This window comes from Glycine soja, chromosome 12 (assembly GCF_004193775.1).
Source record: "Glycine soja cultivar W05 chromosome 12, ASM419377v2, whole genome shotgun sequence".
Taxonomy (NCBI): domain Eukaryota; kingdom Viridiplantae; phylum Streptophyta; class Magnoliopsida; order Fabales; family Fabaceae; genus Glycine; species Glycine soja.
Genome location: NC_041013.1, coordinates 6,738,742 through 6,759,836, shown reverse-complemented (window position 1 = coordinate 6,759,836; position 21,095 = coordinate 6,738,742). Strand labels below are relative to the sequence as shown.

The 21,095-nt window shown below is 32.1% G+C and overlaps 1 protein-coding gene and 1 non-coding gene across 2 annotated transcripts; both read right to left on the bottom strand.

Annotated features, from left to right (window-relative positions):
* Positions 1-1,050: 1,050 nt before the first annotated feature.
* Positions 1,051-1,132, bottom strand: TRNAS-GCU. The gene has a single exon. It is a non-coding gene; the product is annotated as a tRNA-Ser (tRNA).
* Positions 1,133-5,415: 4,283 nt separating this feature from the next.
* On the bottom strand, positions 5,416-8,182 carry LOC114379821 (UDP-D-apiose/UDP-D-xylose synthase 2-like). Its single transcript, XM_028338581.1, has 9 exons — positions 7,822-8,182; positions 7,650-7,742; positions 7,437-7,544; positions 6,920-7,034; positions 6,699-6,832; positions 6,501-6,602; positions 6,280-6,372; positions 6,036-6,171; positions 5,416-5,946 (listed from the first exon to the last, which is right to left on the bottom strand). Exons 1-9 carry the CDS (start codon positions 8,083-8,085, stop codon positions 5,834-5,836), a joined length of 1,158 nt encoding a protein of 385 aa, XP_028194382.1. The 5' UTR covers positions 8,086-8,182; the 3' UTR covers positions 5,416-5,833.
* Positions 8,183-21,095: the final 12,913 nt, after the last annotated feature.

Here is a 21,095-nt window from a genome sequence, read left to right as displayed (position 1 = left end):
TGCTTCTAGGTTAGGTCTCCTATTTCCCTAAACATCTTCAGGAACAATTTCTAAATGCTCAAATTCATGTTACATGATGTTTTATTTCCTCTTTAATTCCTTGATTATTTTCTTTATTCAATTCCTATCAACTCCTTTTTGGTTAGCTAAATTTGGAACTAATAGTTCTGAGCAACATATATAGTCTATCATTCACTATATAGTCTATTCTTATAGAGAGGATGTGCAAGACTATATAATCTATTCACCTTCACCTTCTATAAGATGTGCAAGATTATATCCTCTATTATTCACCATATAGTCTATTCTTATAGAGAGGAGAACAAATGTATTGATTGGTTAGCTAAATTGAAACTAATGATTCTGAGCCTCTTTTTTGGTTGTCAGCTTATCTGATGTAGATGTCTCATATTCTTATTACTAATGCTCTAAGAACTCTATTCTAGGGGTAGTTAGTTTGTTTTTTGTTATTCTCTATTTCTGTATTCGTAAAATTTTCCAATTATCTTTTGACTTAGTAAAGCCCTACTGTCGTTCTCTGCGAAATTATGGTAGTATGTGTGCATTACTACTGCAAATACTTTATTTGCAGCATCTAGAATGATTGGTTACATGAAATTTCAATCACTATGAAATCTTAAAATATGAGAAAAATGCAAAATTAGCATCATCAATGAGGTATGTATGATTAGCTTCCAAAATCCAAACCATGTATGATTAGCCCAGTTATGACAGATAATGAATGAGGTAGCATACATTAGTATCTTAGCAAATGAATTTGTAGCATAATAAGACTAAATATACTCGGTCAAAACATTCTGAAAAAACAAAAGAAGAATAGATAAAAGCTGATAGGTGGATGGCATTTTTATTATTTTCCTATATTAAACGAGGCATTTCAATTCTCTGATACTTCTGATATGATTATGAATTATCATAGCAATAATAAATATGATTGATCAAAGAGAGTTTTCAAAGTTAAAGAAACAAACCTCAGTCAAGAAGGAAAAAACGCGCGTGGCAAAAGAGACTCATTAAAAAGTCATTAAACGTCGCCTGAGAGATTCGAACTCTCGCGGGGAAACCCCATGTACTTAGCAGGCACACGCCTTAACCACTCGGCCAAAGCGACGTTGTTAGTCGATGACTAAATAACTATATATAATATTATTACTTTTATAAAGATATTGACATAATTCTTATAATTTTTTTTTGTACATCTATAATTATTCGTAATTGTTAAAAAAATTGATTAAATTCTAACTAAAAGTGGATACTCGTAACTCTTATGATTGAGTATAAAAATAAATGTCTAGAATCGAGTATTTTGATCCTAGGATAAAGAAAAGAAAAAGACACGTGCATGCCAACATGCATAATTGAGCTAGTGGCACAACAACTATATATTAATGACAAAACAAAATTCAAAATCGAGCTGTTCAGGGCATGGGATATTGGGATGGTTGGCAAAGAGTATCGTCTAAACATATAAAATTATGCCTTTTATAGGTTATTTGAATATAATTATAAAAGTGTCATTAAACATGTTCTTGATTGGTATTTAGAATATTCATTCAGAAGAGCATAGTATTGAGCGACAATTTTGGAAGCAGGTTTTAGAAATCTCAACAAAATCAGTTATTTATCCTCTTTACAAAGGGATCTATTCTAGAAACTTTAGGACCTAAAACAAAATTATTAGGGAGACTATGTATTTAAATAATTAAATATATTAATCTTTTAGTTTTGCATAATCATTTATCAAAATTTTGTTTATAAAGCAACTCTAATATTTCACTTCCACTAAATAAGATGACTAATCTATTAATGTCTTATAATACTAATGATCTTAGATTGAGTTTAATTAATTTTAATTTTAAAAAACTTTTTTACCGATATATAGTAATCACTATATTATAAATAATACCATAAATAATATTCTAAAATACATAATATTTTAAAAAGAATATAATATATTGATATAGTTTAAACTTCCATTGGAATATTAATTTCATGTTATTTTTCGTTTCTTATTGGCTGACTATCTATAGAAGAGGTGTAAGAAATTATTTAATAGTCTTTAACTATCACTTAGTTCATGAACTTAATTAATCTCTATGACACGTAATTTAGTATTATATACTATTTTCTCTTTAGATATGTATTATATGGAAATTGATAATAATGATAGGTTAATAGTGATCCTAGATTATCTAATAATTTCTTGGAGGAAAGAAGAGGATATATTTAAATAAGTTAATTTAAAAAAGGAAAATGATGTATATTTAATGATTGTGGGAGGTGCATTTAACAATTGAATTAAAATGGTTGCCTTCCAATACTAACTTTCTCCAACATCTTAAAACTTTTACTTTGCTCTTAATTCTATTGGCAATGCCTCGTTTGGAAAAGTAGAATAACATTTAGCTTTCTCATTAAATGAATGTATAATGACTATTAATAATTAGTAACCAATCTGCACTAGAGGTGTTCGTTCACCTAAGAAAACCCAAAAGAAATTATGTAGACTGTTATGGCAATCATCTTAAATAATACCAAATGATGTGAAAAAACAATCCACTGCTAAGATAAATTTGTCCTGCCTCATCTCAACTTAAGCTACACGTATTTCAATTAAAGCATCAATAATAAACTAAAAATTAGGCTAAACTTACCTTTGAGAACCATACAACCAGTTTCCAACATAATAAGATTAAAATGTACTTAAAAATTCATCGTAAAAGGTGGTGTGACTCTTATCGAACCTTTTCAACTAAAGAAGGGTGCTTAATGCTTATTGTCATTCAAATAGTAAAGACCGAAAAAACTAGCAGCGACAGGTGATAAGGAGTGGAATTGTAGAAATCATTTTTGTCCCCCTCCAATGTTTCTAACCTTGCTTTCTTCTCTTTCCTTTTTGGTTAATAAAAATGTTATCCCTTTTAGCTTTGTATAATAACTTGGCCAAATGTGTGAATCGTGGTCCAACGGATGAGTGGCTTTGGTTTTGGTTAGAAAAGAATACCCTGGTGATCATTTGGTTGTAGCATTTGAGTGAGACACACTCATACACCAGCTAGTGCCATAACATAAGTAACTGCATTCGTGCATTTTCATTTTCTATTTTTATTTTTTGAAAATTATTTTTATTTTTAAAAGATTAGAATTCTGAAAACATGTTTGGTTTGATTTCTTGTTTTTTGTTTTCATGAAATAAAAATACTGAAAATTTATGATATATTAACTTCTTGTCTTTTTGTATTTTTAGATTTGCTTAAAATTACATTCATTGTCACTACAATTTCATTTTACCCGAGATGAGGTTTCTGTTCTCAAATGAAAACATTGAAAATGAGATTTTATTGTTTTCATTTTCTGGCTATTTCTTGTTTTTATTTTCACTGAAAATATTTTCAAAAATCCAACCAAATACATTTTCGTCACCGTTTTCTATTTTGAGTGAAAATGAAAACAGAAAACAACTAAACCAAATAGCCTGAGCCATTTCATTTTCTTATTCAATGTTAGCATTTATTGGTAAAATAGGGAATGAACTTAATGATACATGTTGATTATTAATTCAATTGATTGATTAACTTTATATTTGATTTTGGATATTTAGATCAATATTGCAAGTCAAAGTTCCTTAATTTATTGAAATATTTTGTCAAATATAAATTTCAATGGCCAGTTAATACATATTGCTATCAAATAATTTACACGTTTTAAAGAAAAATGTATGAAAATATTGAAAATGTAAATATCTAACTGTAGAATAAACATTAATTCAATTAGAATGCATAGATAAATTTAAGATTTTTTTGTAAGTTCTTCGTCCCAACCCACGTGCTTCGTTCCGACCCTCCAACATGAATTGAATGTTGATATAATTAACGGGCTTGAGAATTTATCGCTTTTTCCCAGATGCACCCAAGGAATTGGCATCAAGTATTATCCAGCAAAAAATTGTATTGGATAACATGACGGTGAAATCAAGTTTGGTATAAAATTTTGAATGGAACTAAACGAGTGACACTTGATTCAAGTGTTTTTTTTTTTTTTTCATTTTCAAAAGAAAACAAAAAATAAAAATGAAAATAAGTTTGTTTAAAATTTCACTACTAAAATAATGATTTATTACGACACGCTGATAACTACGGTCGGTCATATAATACAATGACATCTTAAAATACTTTTGAATATAATTTTTTAAATCATAAAAATTTAAAAATAAAATTATTTTCAGAAAATAAAAAAAAACTGTGACGTAATACTTGACTTTTACATTAAGTTAAATAATTGTATTAAATTCTATCACAATTATTTTTAAATAAATTTTTTTATATAAATCACTTGAATTTAAACTTATTTTAATTAAAATTAATTTTATAAAATTAAAATAATTGAAAATCTAGTTGACAAAATCAATATTAAAATCAAGTGTAAATTACATGATACTCCCTACTTTTTTGTTGGCTTACATAATACTTCCTATAATTTATAATTTCTTCAAAATTCACATGACATTCCTTGAGAGGATTAGTTTTGATCCAGCCAAAATATTCAATTATCTAATCCAATTCTTGTCAGATAAGCAAGATCGCAATGTAAAATTATGTGATATTTGTCTATCAGAATTATTTTACTTTTACTACCGCAGATTTGTAGCCCACTAGTCCAGTGAAAGATGGTAGCCAAAAAGTTGTAATCATTTCTTAAACATTGCAGGGAGAATAGACACAAATCCAATCAGATTTAGACACAATCAATTAAAAAGTTACACATAATTTAAAATTAAATAAAAGAAAAAAATATTTTATCTCTTCAATTTATCCCTTCTCTTTTGTCTTTTCTCTCCCCCACACCCTCCTGCCTCTTCTGTCATGAAAACTTCAAAAGTTACAAAATTAGATCCAATACCCTCACATCAAATAAAACATATCAAATTTAAATCATTTCATTGGTTCAACATCAAACAATCCCTTTATGTAGTAACCTTTTATTAATACAATCTTTGATTTGTAAAAAAAAAATTCCTTTATAATGATACCCTAACAACATCCACCATTAACTTAAAAATCAAATACAACTAGTTGAACCAGGTAACCCTAAACCATGAATACGTGATGAAAACATTGATTAATTTTGATTAAGATAATACCAAAATTAATTTAGAAATTCTAGTGTAGCTGTAAACACTAAACACACATGATTTCTGGTGTGTGAAGTTTGAATGCGCAGGAGAAAATGAGCATAGAATATATATATATATATATATATTATTTTAAATGATATGTAATTTTTTAATTGATAGTGTCTAAATATAGTGTAAGGTTAGTGCCCAGGACTATTAAAATATCCAGAAGTTGACAAGATCTTTATTGACAGAGTACCGGAATAATAACAATGGGGAAATTAGTAACAAAAAAAAATATTCATAAAATAAATTAATGACAATAATTTAGAACACATGGCTTAAGGTCAAACAGAATGATAGAATGATACAACTTACAGCTGACCTGGAAAGACAACAAAGCAATGAATCGAGAGATCCTTAAAAACACAGAAAAAAGTCTTCCCTAGGTAATATATAAAGTGTCTCAACATGTTTAGCAGCGCATGGTCTCTACATTAAAATTACATAGAGCACAGATTGCCCTTGTATAAATTCCTACTTCTCCATGTGGGGGCTATATTGCCTACAGGCTAACGAAACCAATAGGAGGAAAATTTACGATTTTATATAAAATCAACCAGTATAATATGGCAGAACACTTGGGCAAGACAAGAACACCCTTCTCAAAGGTAGCACATCACCATCACTGTAAAAAGCTTAACTTGCAACGGGTTTTGCAATGACTTTCTTAACGGCTTCAGCATATGTCCTGTGCTGATATGTCAGAGTGGACTCAAGCAGGTCCCAAAGTGAAGTCTTGGGATTCCATCCTGAGAGAAGCAATGACCATTAACAGGTAAATTAAGTTACAATCTTAAAAGGGTCAAATATGGTTAAATTAAAGAGTGAGGAAACCTACCAAGCTGCCTGTTTATTATGGTCATGTCAGGGATTCTCTTGTCACTATCATCATATCCCTCACCATAAAATTCTTTTGAGCTCACATCAACGGTAGGTGTTTCAGGAGTTTGTTCGCCACTTACCTTTGAATAAACCTGTATATAGAATGGAATGGAATAACAATTGATTCATGAATTCCCAAAACAACATGCCAAAATTCTAACAGTAGAGTCAAATAATAAAAAGAAACTTGATCATTTCACCTTAATCATTATTTCAGCAAGCTGCCTAACAGTAACCTCATTGTTTGGGTTACCCACATTAAATATGTGGCCATTGGCCCTGGCAGGGTTTTCCTGTTAACAGGTCATAACACTCAGTGGACCAGCCAACAATAATTTGACTTGAAAAAAAAATCACATGGACCTGTATGGTATTTAAAAAACAAACAGTCCCAAAAATAAAGATAGACATTAGAACGTACAATCATCAACAAGACAGCTTCAATAGCATCTTTAATGTAAACAAAGGTTCTCTGGGACTGGCCACCGTCCACAAGCTTGAGGGGCTCTCCTCTGAGAAGATTCTGCAGACAAAGGAAAACAGAAAATTTTGAACAAATTTTCAAAACTCTGGCTAAAATTATCTAAAAACTTCAACATAGCAAAAGTAAGTAACTGACATTGCTAAAGCATGCAAGAACCCGGGGAACACCCTCACTTGGACCATCAATGCCAGGAATGAAATCCATTCGAGGTCCAATCCAGTTAAAAGGCCTCACAATTGTGAACTCCAAGCCATTTTCAGCACCCTCAGCTGCCAATAATCACACATCAGCGAGAATTATCAAAATTGAAAAAGAAAAAAAAAACAACACCTAAACAAAAAAAAATCAAAACTCACCATAAATCAGCCTCTCAATCAACTGTTTCGCACAGGCATAAGACCACCTCTGTTTTTCAATAGAACCAAAAATGCAAGGAGACTCGTCTTCTTTAAGAACATAGTATGCCGGATCCTAACAAAAAATGCAAACAAACAACACATATCAGCTCAATCCCATCAGAAGAAAGAAACAACAAACAACCAACCAACCCTTGCTCCCAATACAAAACCAGAAAAAAAAATTCCAATAAGGAATGCAACCACAACCTAAATCCAACTCCAAATTCATCAAAAGAACAAAATCACAACACGTCAACCTCCTCTAACAAACAATCCAAACGCAAGTGAAAATGTCCAAAGTCGACATCGTATAATAACAAGGCAATCATTAATCACAACCTAAATCCAATTAGCCACATCATGTCACCGACAGATTCCAAATTAATGCAAAACGCAAAACCACAGCTCAGAATGCACAGATCTGGAAACACTCTTAAAAAAGAAACGGGTCAAGAATAAAATTCAAAAAGGCCACCTTACGAAGAGGACTATCTTTAGGGAGAAAGGCTCCAATCGTCTTTCCGTACACTTCGCAAGTAGAGAAATGGATAAGGCGCTTGTTGTTCTCGGAACAGTATTTCACCTACAAAAAAAGAACGAAACGACGTCGAATCGAACTCAAATCATTCAAGATTCAACAATTCACATTTTCAATTAGAACGGGTAGTTAGTGAAGTAGTTAAGTTACCACGGGGAGCGCGTCGATGAAATTGCTGTAAATGGTGTCGAGAGGGCGGGTGTTGTAATCCGCGGGAGTGCAAATGGCAGCCAGATTAATAGTCTGAAACGGAGAAAGAAACGATACGATGTAAAGAAAATAAAACAAAGAGGAAAAGAAAGAGAAAAGAAGGTATTATTACGAGATCTGCCATCTTGATGAGGCCTTCGAGGCGAGAGTCGTGTTTGATGTTGAGGCGGTGGAAGGTGATGCGGCCGGCCCAGGGGGAATCGGAGGGTTCGAGGAGGTGTTTGATCTTGTCGTTGTAGACGTCGAGGGCGAGGACGGTGTGAGGGGTTTCGGACATGAGCTTCTCGCAGAGATGCGAGCCTATGAAGCCGCCAGCGCCGATCATGCAGATCGTAAGTGCCTTCATGGGGTTCCCGTCCAGATCCACTCGCGCCATTGCTGCGAAGAAGAATAGTGTTGTGGTGGTGGTGGTGGTGGTGCTTTTTAACGGGACTCAGCGACTGATAATATATAGAAGACGGAGATGTGATAATTATTTAATTATATTTTGAGAAGAACATGTATTTCTTTTTCCGACTGTGACACACTCACACCCGCCTTGCGTACGTTCCTTTCGTTCATTACTTACTCGGACCACCAGTTTCCACGCGCCCTTTTGTGCTCTACTGTCTACTCGCTCTGCATGCCTCCCACGATTCTTTTTTCTTACCTTTCATTTTTATTTATATAAGATAAGATATAATAATTTTTTTAAAAATATTTTTTCATCATACTTTATTTCTATTGTCTTATGTATTAATTACTTTTTTACTTAAATATTTTTTTTTATTTTAATTTGTGATTGAATTCTACTTTTGAATTGTCTATTTCTCTCTTTAGATAAAAGAAGATAAATAAACTCTCAATAATATTATAAATAGATTTTAAAAATTATTATAATTATAATCAAATTTAATATTAATACTTACATTTAACTCATTTTTTTAATATACATAGATTAATCAATCAACAATGTCTTACAAATAAACATGAAAATAGTAATTACTTAATCTAATTTGACACACATTTTCTCTATGTCTTGCATACTTTCTAGTCCCACAAAATCATGATAATTGATAGAGGGTGTTGTCTTGAATTCGAGACCAAGACTATCTCCAAGAATAAAAAGCAAGAGTTTTACAAGAGTACGGAAATAAGTTTTTTTCTGTTGCCTTTATTCATGGCTTTACGTGCTTTTTAAATACAAATATTGCCAGCTATGGGTAGTTTTAGAAACTCCTATACAAGGACATGTGGCAGCCTAATATTTCCTAGTAATACTATTACAAACTGCTAAGCATGCACAACATGCATGTCTAACATGAAACTCCTATATAAGGACATATAAAAGAACATGTGGCAGCCTAATATTTGCTAACAATGCTATTACAAACTGCTAAGCACATACAGCATGCATGATTAACGGTTTTTGGCAGTTTCTTCTATGTAATCCAGCAGGTATGTGGGCCTTTGCATGTTCCGTTTGGGTCGTGCTTGTAGCGGTTGCTGCGGTATTCTATCAATATCCTCGGCTGGCAAAGGCACCTTATCCTCAAGGTGAAAAATGGCACGTAAGTCGTGCCATGGTTCCCAAGTGGTGTCTTCCGAAGCAAGGTCATTCCATTGAACCAAAACCAAAAGTGATGGGGAAGAGGTGGAGGTAGACCATTTGCTGTCTAAGATATTTAATGGTTCAATCAGTGGGTGATGATCGATGGCGTTTGGGGGTAGAGGGATAAGTGAAGTCACAATTGGGCCATGATGAGGTTTGAGTAAGGAGCAATGGAAGACATTATGGATACGAGAATTTGATGGGAGGTCCAGACGATAAGCGACAGCACCGATCCTTTCAACGATTTGGAATGGGCCATAGTACCTTTTAGTGAGCTTATAGTACTTTGTGTTGGTCAGGGAAGTCTGACGATAAGGATGAAGTTTAACATAGACCCAGTCGTTGACTTGGTAGGATACATCTCTGCGTTTGGCGTCCGCGTGGGTCTTCATAGCACTTTGGGTCTTCATAAGTCTCTTGTGGATGAGGTTCCAAAGATCCTGGCGGGATGATAAGAGGTAATCGATGACATCGACGCAAGATGAACCCAACAAGTACTGAGGAATTGTCGGAGGTGGGCAGCCGTAAGTCGCCTCAAATGGTGTAACACTCGTTGATGAATGAATAGAAGTGTTGTAACACCACTCTGCTAACGATAGGTACGAGAACCACTTGGTAGGTGTTTCGTGTACAAAACACCGAAGGTATTGCTCCAGCGTACGATTGAGAACCTCAGCTTGACCATCTGTCTGAGGATGGTATGATGTGCTCATGCGCAACTTCGTGCCGCACTTAGTGAATAGCTCTTCCAAAAACGACTAATAAAGATGGGATTTCTATCTGAAACAATGTTGTGAGGAAGACCATGAAGTTTGCATACCATGTCAAGGAAAAGAATGGCAACCTTGTGGGCTGAGAAATGGGAGGGTAAAGCTCCGAAATGAGCACCTTTGGTGAAACAGTCCACGACGACAAAAATCACCGTGTAACCTTGTGAGGGTGGAAGACTGGTGATGAAATCCATGGAGAGGTCCGTCCATGGCGACGAAGGCACAGGCAAGGGTTGGAGTAATCCTGCAGGTGACTTTGGAATGTACTTGGCTTGTTGACAGGTGGCACATTGGCGGACAAATTGCTTGACGTCGTTCCGCATTGATGACCAATAAAAGTTTTGTTGGACACAGTGTAATGTCTTCGCAAAACCCATGTGGCCTCCGAGGGGGGTTGCATGATATTCATCGATTAGGGCAGTGCGAAATGAGTTATGGGGGTCAAGCCAAATTTTCCCGCGAAAGAACAATAGTCCCTTGTGTAATTTGAAGTCAGGATGACTGTCTGGATTGGCTGTGACCAATTCACATTGTTTTCTGAAGTGGTGATTGTCGGCCAAGGAGTGCCGCAGGTCATCGAGGAAGGTGAAATTTGGTGTCGATAGGACAAAGAATGAGGCTGTAGTCCCCAACGGAATACGAGATAGAGCATCTGCAACAACGTTCGACTTGCCGAACTTGTACTCGATGGTATAATCATAACCTAGTAGTTTTGACAAGTAAATTTGTTGCTCAGGCGTTTGAATTACTTGACTCATGAGATCTTTGAGACTCCTATGATCTGTAAGAATGATGAAGGAATGTCCCAGCAGATATTGTCGCCACTTACGAACGGTTGTGGTGATGGCGTGAAGCTCTCGAACATATGTTGAAGATCGTTGAAGGCGTGGGCAGAAAACCTTGCTAAAAAATGCCAGTGGGTGTCCATGTTGGGCGAGTACTGCTCCCATTGCTAGACCTGAAGCATCAGTTTCAACAGTGAATGGAGTGGTGAAATCAGGTAATGCCAATACTGGTGCCTGTGTCATTGCTTCTTTAAGGCGAATGAAGGCTGCAGAGGCATCATCAAGTGGGTGGGGAGGAGGGTCAAGGTCAGGTGCATCATCTTCAACAATGAGCAAAAAGAAACGAGCTTTGCATCTATGGGAAGGGCTCCATTTGTCGTCGCAATTATAGCATAAGCCACGTTCGCGCTTGGTAGCCAATTCCTCGTGAGTGAGGCGTTTGATCTGGGTTTTGGGTGGTGGGTTGGGAGATTGAAGAAGGGCTGGGAGTGAGGGGTTTGTCTGTGGTGGCGGTGGTTGAGATGGTTGTGGGGGGTTGTTAAGGAGCCGAGGACGATAGCTACGTCAACGGTCCTCAAGTTTGTCTTCTTGCAATTTGGCTAGAGAAATTGCCTGAGGTAGTGAAAGAGGTTGTAAGGCTTGTACCTCGCGTCTCAGTTCCGACGTAAGACCTGAAATAAAACAGCTAAGGAGAAATGATGGTTGTAGGCCGACAATGCGGTTTGCTAGCCGCTCAAATTCATTGAGATACTCGTTTACAAAGCTCCGTTGAGTAAGTTTGAATAAGGCACCTTTCGGATCGTCGTAGAATGATGGTGCAAAGCGAGATTCGAGGGCTTGAAGGAGGGATTGCCACGACGTGATTAGACCGTTCCTGAACATCCATTGGAACCAACTCAGAGCCGAACCATCCATGTAGAACGAAGCTACGGTTATGCGTTCTTCGTCAGGTGTGTTGTGGTAGTCGAAAAACTGGGATATCTTGAAGATCCATCCCGTGGCGTCATGTCCGTCAAAACGGGGTACTTCGAGTTTGATATGCGGACGTGGATGGTTAAGGTTTGGTGGTGGTGGAGGTGGTAGTGGAGTAGGTGGAGGCTGTAGTTGTAGAGCATTGAGTTGCTCCTGGATCGCGTCGAGGCAGAGTTTAAAGTCGTGGTGGGTATCGGATAAGGTGGATTGGTTTTGTGTGAGGCGGAGCACCACTTCCTCAAGGCGGTCAGTGGTCTTGGAGCGGGTGTGGTGTTCGGTCATGGTGAAGGGGGTAGGTCGGACCAAAATGATAGAGGGTGTTGTTTTGAATTCGAGACCAAGACTATCTCCAAGAATAAAAAGCAAGAGTTTTACAAGAGTACGAAAATAAGTTTTTTTCTGCTGCCTTTATTCATGGCTTTATGTGCTTTTTAAATACAAATACTGCTAGTTATGGGCAGTTTTAGAAACTCCTATACAAGGACATGTGGCAGCCTAATATTTCCTAGTAATACTATTACAAACTGCTAAGCATGCACAACATGCATGTCTAACATGAAACTCCTATATAAGGACATATAAAAGGACATGTGGCAGCCTAATATTTGCTAACAATGCTATTACAAACTGCTAAGCACATATAGCATGCATGATTAACGGTTTTTGACAGTTTCTTCTATGTAATCCAGCAAGTACATGGGCCTTTGCATGTTCCGTTTGGGTCATGCTTGTAGCAGTTGCTGCGATATTCTATCAATAATAGAGTAACTTTCTAGTATTTATAAATATTGAGTAGATAGGTAAATTGGTACATAACGCCCTAATGAATCAAACTAACTTGAAATTAGTTTGAAATTGGTTTCAATAAATAATTTATTTATTTGATGATGATAATAATCATAATAATAATGTCAATTAGAATTGACCTACACGCAAAAAAAATTTAAGTTTTTTAAGTTCATTGAAAATTTTAATTTAAAGTACAATTTAATCTAATAAAATTTATGAGTTCTACCCTATAACCATTTATAGTTTTAAAAAAAAATTGTTTTACTTAAAGTTAATACTATTTATTTTATAAATGTTTTTAAATAATTTTTTTTATACAAACATGCTTTATCGAGGATGCCAAACATGTTAATTTACTATATATAAAAAAAGCAGTTCTACAAGCCGCATATATAGAATGTTAAATTGGACTACAAGCCAAACATGTACAAAAAAATATTGGATTGAAACACTCTTGCCATGAATGTCCTAACCTTTTTGTTTAATATAAAAAAAATTTGATGCAAAGTGTAAACGGGTAAACTAAAAAAGAATATTTGATGCAAAACCATTTTGTTTAAGATAAAAATTAATTAATCGCATTAAATTCATAAGATAATTGATACAATATTTGATTATAGTTAAACTTAACTCGTTTCCTTCTACATATTTATGTTGTCACGTTTTCTTCATGTAAAAATTTATGTGTTTTTGGGTGAAGTGAAAGATGTGTTCTGGTAAGATATACAGATAAATAATAAAAATAAACTGGCGTTGTCGCGTTCAACGCGCTTAGATGAAAAGACAGGTTTTGTTTGTGTTATTTGCAAAGGAAAAACGATGGAGCTCAATCAGCTTCACATCATGGTCATGGGCTCACACAAGAGCCACTGGTGTGGCGCGGCGCTGAGCTGTCTAAATTTCATTCTCACGTCATCACGTGCATTTTTTGTTTTTTGGTATGTCCTCACGTGCTTAATTATGGTTCAAATTCACCATTTTTTTCTCGAAAACATTAAGCATGTTTGAATTATAAAAGAAAAGCTTATTTTTTCAATTTTCTACGAATAATAATAAAAAATGTTATTTTTTTTAACTTCTTAAAGGCTTTTGGAAAAGATAATAAAAGTAAAGTTCTATCACTTTTATATCGGTTAAATTATTTTTCCCTTTTTATTTATATTATTCAATTTGATCCTGTAATTAAAAAAAACAATGTTGTTTTTTGTCTATTTTTTTAATGCGTCAAGTAAATTTCGATGGAAGGACGACATTTAATTTTTTTTTACAAATTAAAAAATCAAACTGAACATTTAAAAAATGATCAAATTGAAAAATGTAAATGAAATAATAACTAAAAAAGTAATTTATTGTTTTCTTTATAAATAGATATTTTTATGTTATATAGATAAATTTAATTTTTCTTTTACTTAATAATTTATTTTATTAGATAACTCCTTTTTCTTTCTTTTTGTGATCATTTTATTTTTAATATTTATATTTTTATATTTCAAGTATTTAATTTGTTGTGTATCATAAATTTTTTAAGGTAATTAAGATTGTTTTTATGATTCTTTTTCTAATTTGAATCATTAATTGTTTTATAAATTGGATTGAACCAGTGGGTTTAACTAGTCTGATAAAAAAACTAGTCTGGTAATTGATTTATGAATTTTAAAAACTCAACTCATCTCATATTAGGTAAAAAAAACGATGACACCAATCCAAAACCATAAAAAATTAGGGTATTTTTCAAATATAATTTTATTTATTTATTATAAAACGAATTTAAGATGAATAAAACACTTATTTAGATATCAAACATAGGTATAATTTATTTATTAAATTATTATTTTATTTCTTCCCTCTGTTTTGAAATTTTCAATATTTTATTTTTCTACAATTTCATTAGAATTGTTAGCATCAATTTGAAAGAAAGAGTAATATTAAATATTCTTTATCTCAAGTAATATTTAAATTTGATTCTTGATGGAATAATTCTTCATCAGATTCTAATTATATCTTTGAGTAAATTCTGGATTAATCAAAATCTCTTTTTCCTAATTAACCGAAGGATTAAGAAAAAAAAAATATTAAACATTCTTCAAAAACTAGAATACTAAATTAAATTTTTTAAATAGAAAATAAATAAAAAATGTAAATGAAAAGAAGGAAAAAATAATTTAATCTTTTGTATCATTTTATTATAATGTATACAATTTAAAAAATACAAACAATATTTTTAGTTATTGATTAAAAAAATGCAAAGCATTTAAAAAATAAATTCTTAAATATGGTAACATACTTAAAAACATTAATATGAAATAAACATTTAGGGATTAAAACAAGCTGAGCTTCGATAGTTTTTTTTTTCTTCTCGTTATAAGCTTTAATAGGCTTGAGTTTATCTTGATTCATAATTACAAAATTTTAACTTTTTTTTTTGTTACAAGCTAATTTTTAAGGCATATGCTACCATGCTCAATGGTATAGTACAATGCTAAGTTACAATTGTAATGACAAAGAAAAGTTGCCTTGATTTTTCTTTGTTTGAGAATTTGTTTTCTTCTAATGGAGTTGTGTATGATTTAACTGTGAGGTCAAATATATGTTTACACTGTTTGCTTAAATTTGTTTGACTTATTTAAAGAATGGGACTCCGCAAGGCGTCAGCAACAATGGGCACGATTGTCAATTGGGACTCCGCAACTTCGCACCGACACAGTGTTTTTTATGCACGCGACGCGATTGTTGGGCGCTTGAAAACACAAATACTCGAACTCCAATATTATTTTTTCAATCATTATAAATTTTAATCTAGAAGTCAATATATTTTCTTTAATCTAAAATCAATTAAAAAAGATGAAAATGTAATCAAGTCGCTTAATCATTGATCATGAAATCTAGCAGGAAGATTTGCTGACCTTCATTGTCTTATCCCTAATGTCATTGTCATAGTTAAATTATTGTTTTTTAATAATTATTAAATTATATTTAAGATAATTTTAACTAATTGACAAAAAATTCCTGTATATACATGTTAAATAAATTTTTTATATATAATTAAATATCATGTTCTTTATATTACTAGCATAATAACATGTGGTAATAAGTTTAAAAATAAATAATTAATAAATGTTTCAGTATATTTATTATAATTTTTTTAAAAAATATTTTAAAATATATAATTTCAATATTTTAATATATTAAATATATTTTTTAAATTCTCTTTATTTTTATTTTATTTTTTAAAATTGTCAAATAGCTAATTAACACATTGTTTAACAATACTATTGTCATAATATTCAAGAATTTTTTCTTATTTTAAAACAATAAATTTTGTTTTAAATAAGAAATGTTCCCCTGCAGTGAATAAAATATATTTAAAAATAAATAATAAATTTTTTAAATAGTATATCAATGAAATTTACTAAATTGGTAATTCTAGAAAAAAGCATTTATATTTATGTATTCATAGAAATTATATTGAAACCAAATAAAGAAAATTTGATTTTGATGAATAAACTTCTTATAGAATGTTTATAATTAATTAAACATATTTTAATCATTTTTAAGAATCATAATACTCAAGGTGTTTTCTAAGAATCACGATTGTCAAAGGATGAAAAATCTTTATTTGTCAAACATGAAACATTTTGTTAGAACTTTTTTTTATAGAGAAACATCTCATAAGGACTTGAAAACTTAAAAGAGGTCGATAAATCAACTAAATTACAAATGAAAAAGAAAATAGCATGAAAATTATATGTATTATTTGAGATGAAATAAATATTTAACATTATCCACTTTAATAATTAACATTCAGAATTATTTTTTAATGGAGTATAACAACAATCTTTTCCTACAGCTACTGAGAGTCTAGCAGGATACTGTCACAACTCATGATCATGAGTGTTACTATTGGTCCCTATCAGCCAAGAATAATGACCAAAATACCATTTGAGCATTTCATCCCTCCCATCCTTCCCTTTCTTAATTCATTTTATCATTCCCTTTCTCCCTTTTTCTTCATTCATTCATTCCTTTTCTGTTTTCCTCTTTCCCCTTTATCTCCTCTCTTCATTCTTTGTAGTCGCACTGTTGAAGGTATTTTTTTTTTCATTTTTGTAAACATAACGAAATCATGATTTTACTATACATTTTTGCACAATAGAATTATGATTCTATTTTTTTTGTGTGTGTTTTTGTATAATACAACGAAATCGTGATTTCGTTGTGTTATAGGTTTTGTTGTTTAACAGAATCATGATTTTGTTGTGATACAAATTTTCACCCCATTCAACACATCAACATTATGTTTCCTTTGTGTTATACAAATTTTAACACAATGAAATTATGATTCCATTGAGTAACAAAACTTGTTACATAATGAAATTTTGATTTCGTTGGGATACAAATTATGCAATAACCAATTTTTTTATGGAAATAACCAATTTTTTTGTGTTGATTGTTTAGGTCAATTGATTGGAATACATATATATTTTGTGAGGTTACAATGCCACCTGAATTGGGAAATATGGATGATGAAAGCCAATGTTTCTTTTACCAACCCCTATTTTTATATGGAGTCGAACCTAATGATACTGTTATAGGGAATGATAATAATGAAAATGTGGGTGATAATGACACTGATATGCATTTGCAACCTAACTATCTTGACTTTTCTAGTTATTTCATGATTGATGAGTTATGGAAGCATTGTGTTTTGTTATTGAAATATTATTTTGATTGTTTTAGGTTTTCAAAGAGCGTGATGATTTGTTAAATTGAGCTCGATGTTTGGGAAAGAAGCACAAATTTGTGATTGTGATTCAAAAGTCATAAATAAGTAAAAAATGTTATATGGGGTTATGAAAGAGGGGAAAGAAGTACAAAAGTACAAAGACAAGTTAGTGCGCAAATTCACTCAAACCAAAAAATGTGGATGCCTTTTTAAATTAAAAGAAAAGTTTGTGAGAACCATAGGATGGAAAATTACTCTAGAATGTGGTTTTCATAACCATAAAGTGATGACAACACTGTTTGGTCATTCATATGTTGGTTGTTTAAGCAGTGAAGAAAAAACTTTGGTTAACTAATTGACCAAAAATATGGTGAAGCCTAGTCAAATTTCACTAACAATCAAAGATCAAGACCAAACAAATGTCAGCACCATAACACCATATACAATGAACGTTAGAAATATCATCACAAACAAAGGGAACAAAGAACGAAAATACAATATCTGATGAAGTTGATAAAAAGCGAAGAATATGTTTACTGGTTTAGATGGTTGGACAATGAAGATATTGTCAGAGATATATTGTGGGCACATATAGATTCCATCAAACTACTGAATTCATTTCCAACAATGTTGATTTGTGATACAACTTATAAGACAAACAAATATCATCTTCTGTTGTTGGAAATTGTTGGTATCACTTCAACAAACATGAATTTTGTTGTTGCCTTTGCTTATTTAAGTTCTGAGAGAACAGATAATTTTGAATGAAATTTAAGTAAGGTGAAAGGATTTTTTATGAAAGATGATGTGTTGCCTTAGGTTATTGTCAGTGATAGGAATTTTGCTTTCATGAATGCATTGGAGAATGTGTTTCCTTTTTCAACCAATTTGTTATGTGTGTTCCACATTACAAAGAATGTTTGTGCAAAATGAAAAATCCTCGTGGATAAGGTTGGAGAGTGGAAAAATATCATGGATGCTTGGAAACTATTGATGTAGTCTCTGGATGAAGAATCATATAGTGAACGCTTGAAAAGCTTTACAAACCGGTACACTCATTATAAAGTATTTGTTGATTATGTCCAAAATACATGGTTGACGCTTTTTAAGAAGAAATTTGTATAAGCATGGGTTGATCGGGTGATGCATCTTGAAAACATAACAACAAATAGGTACATAAATTATTTGACATTATTTTTTTAATGTTTCATTTTGTTAAATTAAAAGTATTTTTTACATTTCCTTTTGCTATATAATAGGGTTGAAGGCGCTTATGCGAGGTTGAAGAGGTTACTTCATGATAGCATGAGAGATTTGTATAGTTATTGGGATGCAATGAATAACATGTTTGTCTTACAACATATGATGATTAAGGGTTCATTTAAAAAAAACATAAATGTGGTTGAGCACAAGTTTCATTCCCTAGTTTATAAAAAATTGTGTGACTTTGTATCAAGAGAAACACAAGACATCATTTTCCATGAGTTGCAATGGGTTGACACCTTAGGTATTAATAGTTCTGCTTGTAATTGCACACTTAGAGTTACCCACAATCTACCATGTGCTTGTGAGCTTAAACAATTTATCAGTATACATGGCTCCATTCCCTTGAAGTTCATTCATATACATTGAAAGATGTTAGCCATTCGTAGTTCAAAAGACACAAGTGACTCTTAGGGGGACTTAACCTTGACACATGAGGTTGATGTATTACTAAAGAGATTTTCACAACTAGACTTGTGCGGTAAAATCACCTTAAAGACTAAAGTCCTTGAACTTACATTTCCAAATACCACTTTAATGTGTCCCTCTCTAGAGAAAGTTAAAACAAAGGGTGCATTTTTGTGAAATCTACCAAATGTGAACCTTCGATGTGGGAGCATATCGATGAATTAAGCATGATGGTTGATAGTTTGAGAACTCCAAATGTGTCTTGCAAGGTTGATCATGACAAGAAGACGACAAAAATGGATCATTATATGGATGAATTTCTCGATGAGTTGCAACACTAACATTAAATATATCACACCAGATGAAAATTGTGGTTATAGGGAAATTGCAGCTTTGCTAGGCCAGGGTGAGGAATCTTGGTCTCTCATTTTCCAAGATTTGATTCAGGAAATTCAAACATGACATTCTTTCTATGTTCAATTATTTGGTTCAGAAGAAATACTATTGGAATTAATAACCTCATTGTATGTTGAACATGGCCGAGTACCTGATGCATAGTGGATGACTATTCTCGACATGGGTTATGTCATTGTTAGTCGGCATAATGTTGTATTGGTTCACTTATCTAGGATGCAAAATTGTACCTTCTTAGGAATCTCGCATAAACCGTGCCCCGTCTTATTGTAATCAGATTTGTCAATGAAAATCACTTTGTGCAGGTATACATTATCCACTAAAGATACCATTTACTTTTGTAAGCTAATATTGGTTTATTTGCTACTCTATCTTTTGTATGATAAATTAGCTTTTTTAAGGGATACTTGTCCCTTGCCTCTTGTTATACCACAATGGAGAAGATACTATACACCCATAACCTATTCAGGGCAAAAGCCTTATATGAAACACCTTTTTAAGGATTGAAATAATTTTAAATATTAAATATGTGTTTAATTAATTTTATGGATGTGTATTTCAATATGTAGTAAACACTTCTATGAAATTTCATTTAATACATAATTTTTTTTCTGTCTTTGAAATCTATTTGTGTAGCCATTAGAAAAATACAAGAAAATGTACAATGAAAGTATGATTTCGTAGTACACTTTACAACAAAATCCTACTTCCGTTGTACATGTCATATTTAGTCCCCCATGCATAATGGAATTATGATTCCATTGAACATTTTTTCTCTCCCCCCCCCCCCCCCCTTGCTTTTAAAATTTAACAAAACACTATTGTTTGCTAGCCATATAGAAAAAATGACTAAAATAAAACTTTCAAAAACATAAATGATTAAAATGAAACTTTTAAAAAATAAAACGGTCAAAATAAAACCTTTAAAACTTAATGTACCAAAATGAAAATTCTGAAAATATAAAAATTCAAAATAAAACTTTTAAAAATATAAAAGACCAAATTAAAAATTTTAAAACTTAATATATCAAAGTAAAACAATATTAAAACATAATGAATCAAAAATGACATTTAGCCTTTCAATTTTAAACCTTCAGCATGCAACAATTTCTTGGGTGAGTCATACATTACAAGTGAGATTAATCTCTGATCCAATAAATTAAAAGACATTTATTCATGGTCTCTAAGATAAAAAAAATTATATATATATATATATATATATATATATATATATATATATATATATTCAGTGAGAATGCTTTGAATAAATACTGTATGCATAATGAATTTTTAAATTATCATTTGTAATATAATTGTTTACTTTTACCGTAATTATTTTAAAAATATACTAATAATAACCGCTGATTCGACGATGTTAAATATTTTAGAATGACACTCATAAAAATTGTACCAATACAATAGTCTCGTGCTAGGATTGTTTCAAATTTTATACTAAAATTATGAGTTTTTAATTTGATGTATAGAAATGGGAATCTATGGCCATTTGAACCTTCAGCAATCCCCCTCCTAAAGTGTCGAGAACCAATGCTGATTTTCTAAAATGATTCATAAACACAATTGCAAAGCATCAGTCTATTACTGTTAATACATCAAGGTTTGGTTGGGTTACATGTCAACGAATGGTAAAAAAAATTATCTCCAAAATTTCTC

Bases quoted from the DNA above. Each gene is read 5' to 3' on its own strand.
- LOC114379821 (XM_028338581.1), bottom strand. From the start codon at position 8,085: ATGGCGCGAGTGGATCTGGACGGGAACCCCATGAAGGCACTTACGATC. The intron at 7,743-7,821 runs GTAATAATACCT...TCTCCGTTTCAG, and splicing joins TCATCAAGATGGCAGATCTC to ACTATTAATCTGGCTGCCAT. The intron at 6,603-6,698 runs GTCAGTTACTTA...CTTTGTCTGCAG, and splicing joins TTCTTGCATGCTTTAGCAAT to AATCTTCTCAGAGGAGAGCC.